General features: G+C 52.4%; 1 protein-coding gene across 4 annotated transcripts in view; it reads left to right on the plus strand.

Annotated features, from left to right (window-relative positions):
- The first annotated feature begins 2,712 nt into the window (after positions 1-2,712).
- Positions 2,713-12,343, plus strand: part of LOC137302531 (polyamine-transporting ATPase 13A3-like) — a 47,519-nt gene continuing 37,888 nt past the window's right edge. For all 4 annotated transcript variants that reach the window (XM_067972268.1, XM_067972270.1, XM_067972271.1 and 1 more), the window contains exons 1-6: positions 2,713-2,871; positions 6,282-6,428; positions 7,039-7,109; positions 8,721-8,801; positions 8,901-8,970; positions 12,023-12,157. In XM_067972268.1, the coding sequence (XP_067828369.1) occupies positions 2,779-2,871; positions 6,282-6,428; positions 7,039-7,109; positions 8,721-8,801; positions 8,901-8,970; positions 12,023-12,157 (597 nt within the window). In that variant the 5' untranslated portion in view covers positions 2,713-2,778. The remainder of the gene's footprint in view (positions 2,872-6,281; positions 6,429-7,038; positions 7,110-8,720; positions 8,802-8,900; positions 8,971-12,022; positions 12,158-12,343) is intronic.

The raw sequence follows: 12,343 nt of genomic DNA on the forward strand, positions 1-12,343 counted from the left end.
GGAAGCTAGATAAGCACATGGAACCATAGAATGGTTACAGCACAGAAGGAGGCCATTCGGCCCATCGAGCCCGTGCTGTCTCTTTGTAAGAGCAATCCAGTCAGTCCCATTCTCCCGCTCTTTCCCTGTAGCCCTGCAAATTTCTTTCCTTCAAGTATTTATCCAATTTCCTTTTGAAAGTTATTATTGAATCTGCTTCCACCAACCTTTCAGGCAGCGCATTCCAGATCAGAACAACTCGCTGCGTAAAAACGTTTTTCCTCATGCCGCCTCTGTTTTTTTTGCCAATCACATTAAGTCTGTGTCCTCTATTCTCGACCCTCCCGCCAATGGGAACAGTTTCTCTTTATTTACTTTATCTAAACCCTTCATGATTTTGAACACTTCGATCAAATCTCCTTTTAACCTTCCCTGCTCTAAGGGGAACAACCTCAGCTTCCCCAGTCTCTCCACGTAACTGAAGCCTCCCAAAAATAATTTTCACAGTTAACGACTGATCCCAGAACAGATGCACAGGGATATACTAATCAGTGAAAGACCCACCTGAAACACAAGCAACAACCCACCTTCCCTGAACACCTTGTATCCAGGAATATTCAGTATCCAATCCTGCCCTTTTTTGAGCTAGGTCCTCATCATATTCCCATGTAGTTATATGCACCAACCTTATTTAACACACTTTGTGCATTCACACTCATGCACTGTAAACCTAGCTTAGACCTTCTCTTATTCTCTCTTAGTCTGATCCCACCTAATACTGCACTATTTCTTACTCTAATGCTATATCTGTTTCTCCCAATCCTTTGTGCACCTTGTTTCTTCTTTCTAATGCTACATCCTGCCAAATTAGTTTAAACCCTCCCTCTCAGCACTAGTGAACCTCCCCGCGAGGACATTGGTCCCAGCTCTGTTGAGGTGCAAACCGTCCATCTTGAACAGGCCCCTCCTGCCCCGGAACTGGGTCCCAGTGCCCCAAGAACTGAAGCCCTCCCTCTTGCACCATATCTCTAGCCACACGTTAACCTGCCTTATCTTCCTATTTCTGTACTCACATGAGGGAGAAAAGAAAAGAAGGATATGTTTTTAGGGTAAGATGAAGAGGGGTAAGAGGAGGCTTGTGTGGAGCAAAACGCCGGCATAGACCAGTGGGGCCGAATGGCCTGTCTCTATGCTGTAAATTCTATGTAATGATCAGGAGTGGAAACCTTGGATGGTTTTCTCTTCTTCCCTAACCCAGGGATACTGTCACAAGCTCCAGCAACTTCTGCTGGCATCTCAACTGAGACCCGCTAACCCAAAACAGACCAAGGGCCGAACCTGGGTTAGGTGTGGTTCAGGTTCTAAACCAGCCGAGCCATTGACAGAGCCCGTTGTGTTCAGGTTGACTCTTTATTTTTGCATCTCATTGTTTATGACTCTTTTTCTTTTTTTTGAAGATAATGAGGAAAGTGGGAATGCGGCGATGACAGGAGTGAGGTAAGGCCAAAGCATGCCGAAGAGTGAGAGGTCCCATCAGCAAAACCCCGCCGGCCCCCAGGAGAGCGCCGCGGCGGGCAGTGCCAGAGATGACCAGGGCCCCACGGCACAGGGCGCAAGCGTGGAGGGACCCAAAGGACAGGCCCAAGCTCGGAAACCCAAGGCCGAGCCCGGCGGAACAGACCGGCACAGCATAACGGACCTGCTCGCTATCCACGAGGACCCCCAGAAGCGAAGGCTGGCCGGAGCGGGGGACGCCAAGCCTCAGGCGCCCGTTCACTACCGGGTGGTGAACGTGGGCGAAGGCAACGAGATGGTAAAGAGCCGCAGAGTGGTGGGCGGCGGATTTTTAACCTAACTCGCCGGGCGGGAATGCCCACCGGGGTCGGATGGATTCCCCCTGGTTTTACTCCTGGCCCTAGTATTACTCGCTACTGACTTCTCTAGAGCGTAAAATCGGGCAGGGGTGGTGTAAAACCATCGTTGCACCCCCATCCCGTCAGTTTCCCGACTGGCGGGTTCAGCTGCAATTGACCTCCCCCCCCCTCCCCGTTCTTCGATCCAGCCCAGGTCGAGGTCTCCGTCCTGATAGGGGACCGAGTGGTCTGGTCTGTCAGAGCACTGACCTTTCACCTCTGAACTTGAGTTTAATTCCAGTACAGACTGATGGGCTGAAAGTCAGCTCTCTGCAAGCTGCAAGTGTCTTGCATGAAGTGGCTGCTGCCTAGATTTAAATATGAGAGAGAGGAAATCCATATTCCTCTCAAATATTTACGCAATGCCTCACCAGCAGCAATTTCTAACACATTGATGGGGCAGTATTGTAGAGGGAGCTTTACTCTGTATCTAACCCGTGCTGTACCTGCCCCGGGAGTGTTTGATGGGACAGTGTAGAGGGAGCTTTACTCTGTATCTAACCCGTGTGTACCTGCCCTGGGAATGTTTGATGGGACAGTGTAGAGGGAGCTTTACTCTGTATCTAACCCGTGCTGTACCTGCCCTGGGAGTGTTTGATGGGACAGTGTAGAGGGAGCTCTGTATCTAACCCGTGCTGTACCTGCCCTGGGAGTGTTTGATGGGACAGTGTAGAGGGAGCTTTACTCTGTATCTAACCCTGTACCTGCCCTGGGAGTGTTTGGGACAGTGTAGAGGGAGCTCTGTATCTAACCCTTCCTTGACTTGTTTCGGCCTTATTCCTAAGTTTTTGCCCCCTGTTTCTAGGTTATTTATGGATACTGCTGGAGCTGGTGGAGGGCCGTTCTCTCGATTCTTGTCACCATCCTGTCGTGTGGTTTGTTTATCATGGCGTTTTACTGGAGGCCAGAGTGGCACATGAAGTGTTTCTGCTACCCCTGCGACCTCCAGGACGCTGAGTACGTTTTGATGAAAACCACGGTAAGAAAATCGCTCTGCTTGTCAAGTCACACTGATGGCAGTGGCTCAGAAATTGAAGGCACCGCCCGATGTGGTAATGGGCCTCGATCGCCGGTCTGCGCTGAGTTTGCCGATATCAGCCAGCGCAGTGGTACCGTTGAGGTCAGTGCCCCTGAGTTAGGGAGTGGGCAAATGGCCAGGGTACGCGCTCCTGATCGCTGTCCAGTAACTTTGCTGGGAGGTGTCGGTGGCGCTCTGGATTGGCATGGCCCCCATGGTCGAATATGCTGCCATCGTTTACATGAAGGATGCTGACTTGGGTGTGGTACCAGAGTGTGCATGCTGCACATGGAACTGTACCACAGCAAGAGTCAGTGCCTTCAGGAGGGGAAGAGGTCAGGGATCAAGCCTGCAATCTTCCAGTAGGGCAATACAAGGAGCTATTGGGGAACTGGGACATGCGACTTTACGTCATTGTTTCACTTTACTGCGTGTTGTTTTGGCTAGGAACACTCTCCCATGTCTTGGTGAAGCTTTTAGATTTCTGTCTGTGTAACTCGTGTACACTGGGGGGTCATTTTATGAGTATGTGTTGGTGGTGTAGAGCCTTGCCCATATTCTGTTCACGTACTGTCCGTGAATCTTAGCCCTGTTCTTTCCTTCTATTTTCTCCCCATCTCTCTTGGAGGTGCTCATTTTGGCACGGCTTCACAGTGATAAGAAAGTAGTAACAGAAGCTGGCCATTGGGCTCGTCGAGCCTGATCCACCATTTTGTTACCCAGTGCAGCTCCATATCTCTTGAATCCTCCAATTCCCTGCCGTCCGTGTCCTGTAATCCCCTTACTCCCCAAGTCCCTTTTAAACACCTCAATTGATTTTGCATCTATAGCCTTGTGGGGCAGTACACTCTCCCAGCCCTCAGTTGCGCTGCCATGCATTCAACAACAACAGCAACAACAACGTGCATTTATATAGCGCCTTTAACGTAGTAAAACGTCCCAAGGGCGCTTCACAGGAGAGCATTGGAATAGTGGAGTCGGGAGGTAACAAAGGCACGGACGAGGATTTCCACAGCAGATGGGCTGCGGCAGGGGCGGAGATGGATTAAATTGCCGATTGACGTGCAAACATGGGCACTGAGGGGTCGTTTTACGAATCCGGGTTGGTGGCGTGGAGCCTCACCCACGTTTCGGAAAATTCTGTTCACGCTGTCTCTGATTTTCTGACCACCCGTGAGCAGATTCTGCCCGATTCACGTTGCTGTTCGGTGAGGTTCCTGTCCAGCAGAACAGACTCGGCAAGTGACCCTTCCTTAAAGCTGAAAGCACGGTCTAGATAAGTTTGTTTGTAGCATTTTGTTTTTTTATTGCTGTTGCCATTAACTGGCGCCATTCATTCCATTTCTAATTTGGTTGGACATTTCAGCAGCTCTTCCCAGTCCCCTTCCTTATAAGGGCGTTAATATTTCCAACGGGTTGTCTGTGCGTTGAAGATTTTGTCTGATTCACTGTTTGTAGCGTTCAGGGAATCTGCACTCAAATCCTGAACCTGTCGCTACATCCCAAGATAGTTCAACAACATCATCTTGCATTTATATGGCGCCTTTAACTGCCCATGGCGCTTCACAGAGTCGTAATCAGACAAAAAATGGATGCCAAGCCAACGAATGAGATATTATTAGGAGGGATGACCAAAAGCTTGGTCAGAGAGGTTGGTTTTGAGCAGAGTGTTAAAGGAGGGGAGAGAGGTGGAGCGACGGAGAGGATTAGGGAGGGAATTCCAAAATCCAGGGCCCAGGCAGCTGAAGATGCTACTGCCAATGGTGGGGCGAAGGGAATAGGGGATGCACAAGAGGCCAGAGTTGCACAGAAAGATCCCACAAACACCAATGGAATTGAAGGATCAGTTAATCTATTTTCCGGGTGCTGCTGACTGAGGGAGGAATATTGGCAGGGATACTGGTCTCCTTTTAAGATCCACCTGCATCAGTAGAATCGGCAGGAATGCACAGAGGGTTGTAAGGAGTTGGGGGGGGGGTGGTGTTAAGGAAGGAGAGGGAGTTGGAGAGGCAGAGGGGTTTAGGGAGGGAATTCCACATCGTGGGGCCTAGGTGGGTGAAGGCACAGCCGCCAATGTTGGGATGAGGAGGGAGGGATTGCACAAAAGGCTGGAGTCAGAGTTCTCAGAGGGTTCGGAGGGCGTTGTAGGGTAGTAACTGGTATTCTTTTCCTCCCCCCTCCCCCTTCCAAAAGGCTGTGGACGCTGGGGGTCAATTGGAGCTTTCAAGACTGAGATGGATAGATTTTTGTTGGGTAAGGGGTATCGAGGGATATGGAGCTAAGGCGGGTAAAAGGGGTTGAGGTACAGATCAGCCATGATCTAATTGAATCGCGGAGCAGGCTTGAGGGGCTGAACGGCCTCCCCCCCGTTCTTATGTTCCTAATAACCTGTAATAGCGGTCAATAACTTTGGCGCTGCTGTCCCTTGGATGAGACGTTTAACCGAGGCCCCGGCTGCCGATTCTACTGATGCAGGTGGATCTTAAAAGGAGACCAGTATCCCTGCCAATATTCCTCCCTCAGTCAGCAGCACCGGAAAATAGATTAACTGGTCCTTCAATTCCATTGGTGTTTGTGGGATCTTTCTGTGCACAAAAATGGGGGATGCTGCCTTTGCCTATATATCCACAGTCACCGCATTTCAAAAGTAATTTAGTGTTGGCGAAACACTTTGGGAGGGTTCTGAGAGGCGCAATATAAACGCAATCTTTGACCTCGAAACCAAGCACGGATTCATTTCTAGAGGAATAGAATTGAAAAGCAGAGAAGTTATGTTAAACTTGTAAAGAACCTTGGTTAGACCACACTTGGACACAGTTCTGTCCTCTATATTATAAAAAGGATATAGAGGCACTGGAGAAGGTGCAAAAAAGATTTACAGGATGATACCAGAACTGAGGTTATCACTATCAGGAAAGGCTGAACAGGCTGGGGCTCTTTTCGCTATAAAAGAGAAGGTTGAGGGGTGACCTGATCGAGGTCTTTAAGATTATGAAAGGGTTTGATAGGGTAGACATGGAGAAGATGTTTCCACTTGTTGGGGAGACCAGAACTAGGGGCCATAAATACAAGATAATCGCTAATAAATCCAATAGGGAATTCAGGAGAAACTTCTTTACCCAGAGAGTGGTGAGAATGTGGATCTCGCTCCCACAGGGAGTAGTTGAGGTGAATAGTGTAGATGCATTTAAGAGGAAGCTGGATAAACACATGAGGGAGAAAGGAACAGAAGGATATGCTGATAGGGTTAGATGAAGAGGGGTGGGAGTCTTGTGTGAAGCATAAACACCAGTTGGGCCGAATGGCCTGTTTCTATGCTGTAAAATTCCATGTAACATATCTTATTGTCTTCATTCTCTCCTGGCAAACAGGACGAGTTCCAGGAATGGCACAAACAGAAGGTGAAGTTCATGTACCTGAAATACAGCCCGCAGACCGACCGCAGAGACAAGGAGACCCTAGAGGACGTGGACGAGTTCTCACTGCTGCGCAAAAACATCTCCTTTACCGGGATCCAGGTGACGTGACTCCTTTGCAGCCCAGTTGGGCATGGGTGGAACAGTTTACTGCCTGTGGTACCTCTCTGTTTGGATCCATCGGCGGTCCCATTGCTTTGCCCGGGCTGCTGATTGCAATGATTGAATTACGAGCCCAGTGCAGTCGTTCAGGACCTTTCTCCTCCCCACCTACCCCGCAGTTTTCTCCCCACCTCTCCTAAAGGTGCTGACTCACGTTGGGGGTACAGTTTCTTGGGAATTGCCTGGCCCTGCAGTACCTCACCTAAGTGGCCACTTGTCACGAATGAGCCCCTAGACAGTTTGCAAACGGAAAAGACCTGGCTTCCAAACGCTGGCTCATATAAAAGATGGGCACAGCGAGACGAGCCGTCTGTTTCACCCCTTTCATAATGTGCGAGGGGGCTCGCCTCGCACGTTTGGCCCCCATTATGTGGGTTGCGATTGGACCATCTCGCACACGGTTCAGTCCCCCGTGATGTGTCACGTTTCTATCCTGCCGACCAGTCCCACGTGCAGGGGGGAGAAATAAAAGTGGGAAGAACTGAATGGAGAGTGTGAGAGGAAAGAGTCTGGGAATTCTGATCACAGTTCAATTTCTCTTCCATCTCAGATTCGGTATCTACAGCACCAAAGTATCCGGTACATCTGGGACCCCAACAAGCGCTCCTTCATCGTACTGAGGTAGGAAGCTAAAGGTCGGGCAGGCAAACGTGCAGTTAGAAAACTGCCTGACCTTTTCTGCAATAAACCCCCTGCTCTCCCGAGTGCCTGGTGTGGCACAGAGCAGCAAGCCCCAGGTTCAGCCCTCCTGCTTTGAGATGAGATAGCTGATCTCGGTTTGGTACGCTGCAATTGTCCACAGCGTTCCTGGGTTAGGGAGGAGGGACACGAGCCAAGGTTCCTGTTCCCGCTCACTGTCCACTGGTGCACATCTGGGAGGTCAGGTGAAGGACAAGATTGGGCCTGGCTGTGATGACACCCATGGTATAACATGTCACTCACTGTCTGGCCTCACGTGAATGGCCAGGTGGGTGAGTTCTGGAGGCTGAGAGTGTCAATCCAGCAAGGAGTCAGCGCCCTCAGTATAAACACCAGCGTAGACCAGTGTTGGGCTGAATGGCCTGTTTCTCTGTTATAGATTCTATGTAAATAAGTAGGGAAAGTGGATGCAGAGAGTTATATCCAGGGCCAATTGTAACACTCCTATCACCTTCCCCAGCTGAGATCAGGGATGGAACCTGGGACCTGTACCAGCAGAAGGCAGTGTATCTCTGAATCGGAATCATCTTTTTTTATATTATTTATTCTTGGGATTTGGGCAACGCTGGCATTTATTGCCCGTCCCGACTTGCCCTTGAGAAGCTGGTGGTGAGCCTTATTCTTGAACCACTGTGATGAAAGTGCTCCCGCAGTGCTGGTAGGTAGCGGTTTTGATACAAGTGAGTGGCTTGCTAGGCCACTTCAAAGGGCAATTAAGAGTCAACCACATTGGTGTGGGACTGGAGTCACATATAGGCCCAGACCAGGTAAGGACGGCAGGTTTCCTTCCCTAAAGGACAATAGTGAACCAGTTGGGTTTTTACACCAATCCGACAGCTTCACGGTCACTTTTACTGGTACCTGCTTTTTATTTCCAGATTATTTAAACTGATTCCTGGGATGAGGGGGTTACCTTATGAGGAAAGGTTGGACAAGTCGGGCCTGTATACACTGGAGTTTAGAAGAATGAGAGGTGATCTTATTGAAACATGTAAGATCCTGAGGGGACTAGAAGGGGTAGATGCTGAGAGGATGTTTCCCCTTGTGGGAGAGACTAGAACTAGGGGGCCGCAGTTTAAAAATAAGGGGTCTCCCATTTAAGACAGAGATGAGGAGAAATTTTTCTCTCTGAGGGTCGTGAGTCTGTGGAACTCCCTTCCCCAGAGAGCGGTGGAGGCAGGGTCATTGAATATTTTTAAGGCTGAGTTAGATAGATTCCTGATTAACAAGGGAGTCAAAGGTTATAGTAGGTAGACGGGGAAAGTAGGGTTGAGGTCACAATCAGATCAGCCATGATCTTATCAAATGGCAGAGCAGGCTCGAGGGGCCGAATGGCCTACTCCTGCTCTTAATTCGTAAGTTCGTATCAATTCAAATTCTCGAACTGCCACGGGTGTGATTTGAACTCACATTCTCTGCCTCTGTCTTCCTTTTCTTTCTCGCCCCTCCCTTCCTGATATTTCCTTTTCCTCCCCCCCTCCCCGCCCCCATCTCCATATCCCCTACTCACTCCGGTATCTTGCTCCCTTCCAGGGGCCTGGAACAGAATGTCTCCTGCTCTGATCTCCACAAGAATTATCTCGATGGTTTGGTTTACCAGGAATCTCAAAACAGGTTAAAAAAAAAATCACAAAACCCTCGCAGTCCAAAGATTTGTGTTTGTTTCTTTGTTGTCCACACTTCTCAATCACCTTTCTGAATCATTTCCCCTAGAAAACTGATTTACGGGCCAAATGTTATAGCTGTCCAGGTCCCTCCGTACTGGAAGCTCCTGGGTAAAGAGGTAAGTGCACTCGCAATAATCTGTTTTATCTGCCTGTCTCTCCCCTGCCCAGTTTTCTTTGCACCTCCTGAAGGGTACGGGTTCCACGGGCGCTGACTCCTGTTGGGGTACGGGTTCCACGGGCGCTGACTCCTGTTGGGGTACGGGTTCCACGGGCGCTGACTCCTGTTGGGGTACGGGTTCCACTGGCGCTGACTCCTGTTGGGGTACGGGTTCCACGGTCGCTGACTCCTGTTGGGGTACGGGTTCCACGGGCGCTGACTCCTGTTGAGGTACGGGTTCCACTGGCGCTGACTCCTGTTGGGGTACGGGTTCCACGGGCGCTGACTCTTGTTGGGGTACAGGTTCCACGGGCGCTGACTCCTGTTGGGGTACGGGTTCCACGGGCGCTGACTCCTGTTGGGGTACGGGTTCCACGGTCGCTGACTCCTGTTCGGGTACGGGTTCCACGGGCGCTGACTCCTGTTGGGGTACGGGTTCCACGGGCGCTGACTCCTGTTGGGGTACGGGTTCCACGGGCGCTGACACCTGTTGGGGTACGGGTTCCACGGGCGCTGACTCCTGTTGGGGTACGGGTTCCACGGGCGCTGACTCCTGTTGGGGTACGGGTTCCACGGGCGCTGACTCCTGTTGGGGTACGGGTTCCACGGGCGCTGACTCCTGAAGGGTACGGGTTCCACGGGCGCTGACTCCTGTTGGGGTACGGGTTCCACTGGCGCTGACTCCTGTTGGGGTACGGGTTCCACGGGCGCTGACTCCTGTTGGGGTACGGGTTCCACGGGCGCTGACACTTGTTGGGGTACGGGTTCCACGGGCGCTGACACCTGTTGGGGTACGGGTTCCACGGGCGCTGACTCCTGTTGGGGTACAGGTTCCACGGGCGCTGACTCCTGTTGGGGTACGGGTTCCACGGGCGCTGACTCCTGTTGGGGTACGGGTTCCACTGGCGCTGACTCCTGTTGGGGTACGGGTTCCACGGGCGCTGACTCCTGTTGGGGTACGGGTTCCACGGACGCTGACTCCTGTTGGGGTACGGGTTCCACGGGCGCTGACTCCTGTTGGGGTACGGGTTCCACGGGCGCTGACTCCTGTTGGGGTACGGGTTCCACTGGCGCTGACACCTGTTGGGGTACGGGTTCCACTGGCGCTGACTCCTGTTGGGGTACGGGTTCCACTGGCGCTGACTCCTGTTGGGGTACGGGTTCCACTGGCGCTGACACCTGTTGGGGTACAGGTTCCACGGGCGCTGACTCCTGTTGGGGTACGGGTTCCACTGGCGCTGACTCCTGTTGGGGTACGGGTTCCACTGGCGCTGACACCTGTTGGGGTACGGGTTCCACGGGCGCTGACTCCTGTTGGGGTACGGGTTCCACTGGCGCTGACTCCTGTTGGGGTACGGGTTCCACGGGCGCTGACTCCTGTTGGGGTACGGGTTCCACTGGCGCTGACTCCTGTTGGGGTACGGGTTCCACTGGCGCTGACTCCTGTTGGGGTACGGGTTCCACGGGCGCTGACTCCTGTTGGGGTACGGGTTCCACGGGGCTGACTCCTGTTGGGGTACGGGTTCCACTGGCGCTGACTCCTGTTGGGGTACGGGTTCCACGGGCGCTGACTCCTGTTGGGGTACGGGTTCCACGGACGCTGACTCCTGTTGGGGTACGGGTTCCACGGGCGCTGACTCCTGTTGGGGTACGGGTTCCACGGGCGCTGACTCCTGTTGGGGTACGGGTTCCACTGGCGCTGACACCTGTTGGGGTACGGGTTCCACTGGCGCTGACTCCTGTTGGGGTACGGGTTCCACTGGCGCTGACACCTGTTGGGGTACGGGTTCCACGGGCGCTGACTCCTGTTGGGGTACGGGTTCCACTGGCGCTGACTCCTGTTGGGGTACGGGTTCCACTGGCGCTGACACCTGTTGGGGTACGGGTTCCACTGGCGCTGACTCCTGTTGGGGTACGGGTTCCACTGGCGCTGACACCTGTTGGGGTACGGGTTCCACTGGCGCTGACTCCTGTTGGGGTACGGGTTCCACTGGCGCTGACACCTGTTGGGGTACGGGTTCCACTGGCGCTGACACCTGTTGGGGTACGGGTTCCACTGGCGCTGACACCTGTTGGGGTACGGGTTCCACTGGCGCTGACTCCTGTTGGGGTACGGGTTCCACTGGCGCTGACTCCTGTTGGGGTACGGGTTCCACTGGCGCTGACACCTGTTGGGGTACGGGTTCCAGGGGCGCTGATTCCCGGCACAGGCTTCACAGGCACTGCCCATGGAACTCGTCACCTCCCTCAGTCTTCCCTTCCGCCTACAATCTAAACCCAAGCTTGGCATCATCCAAGTACTACACCCAGACTTTCTTCCTCTTATCTCTTACCCTTGCCTGTATCCTGCACTTGGCCTAGCTAGTTTACCAATAGAGGAGTGGTCTTCTCCACCAGGCCACCTGTCTGCTCCCAGGACTCCGCAATACTGCTGTGAAGAAGCCTGGGGGAGAGGAGGTAATCAACTGTCTTCCATCCAGTCTTCGCTCCTTGAGTTGGAGAATGGGACCCCCTTGTTCTGCCCTATTTCCCCAGGCCGCTGTGAGTGGGCGTTTGAGGAAGAGTGGGATGTCCAGAACTTAGGTGCAAACCCTAAGTCGTGCCTGTCCATCGGCTGGTGAGAACGCACTAACGTGTCCTGCTAAACAGGCACCAAATTCGTTCAGTCGAATTCATTGTTAATTCCAATCATGCTTAGAACGAAAGAAAGACTTCGGTTTACACAGTGCCTTTCATAACCTCGGGACGTCCCAAAGTGCTTCACAGTCAATGAAGTACTTTTGAAGTGTAGTCACTTGAAGGAAACTAATGTAGGAAACGCGGCAGCCAAATTGCGCACAGCAAGCTCCCACAAACAGAAAGGAGATAAATGACCAGATAACCTGTTTTTTTTTAAAAAGTGATATTAGTTAAGGGATAAATAACGCCCAGGACACGGGGGAGAACTCCCCTGCCCTTCTTTGAAATAGTGGCCACGGGATCTTTCACATCCACCTGCCTTTTCTCCGCAGATCTTGAATCCTTTCTACGCGTTCCAGGCCTTCAGCGTTATCTTGTGGTTCGTGGAGGCGTACTACCCGTATGCGGTCGCCATTGTCGTGATGAGCATCTGCTCCATTGCCTTGTCCTTGTATACCGCTCGGAAGGTAAGAGCTGGACGGGAGAGTGGGAGCCACGGCAGCTTTGCGAGATGTCTGTGTGGGTGCCGTTGCCTCTCGGGTGGGGGCAGAGAGAGAGTGGGTACGAGTTGCCGCTTGGCACCCAGTGCACCTCCTACATGGCCGCTATCAGAGCTGCGTGGTTGGGAGCTGGTTGGCCACTGTACTGGAACA

Source organism: Heptranchias perlo, chromosome 35 (assembly GCF_035084215.1).
Source record: "Heptranchias perlo isolate sHepPer1 chromosome 35, sHepPer1.hap1, whole genome shotgun sequence".
Taxonomy (NCBI): domain Eukaryota; kingdom Metazoa; phylum Chordata; class Chondrichthyes; order Hexanchiformes; family Hexanchidae; genus Heptranchias; species Heptranchias perlo.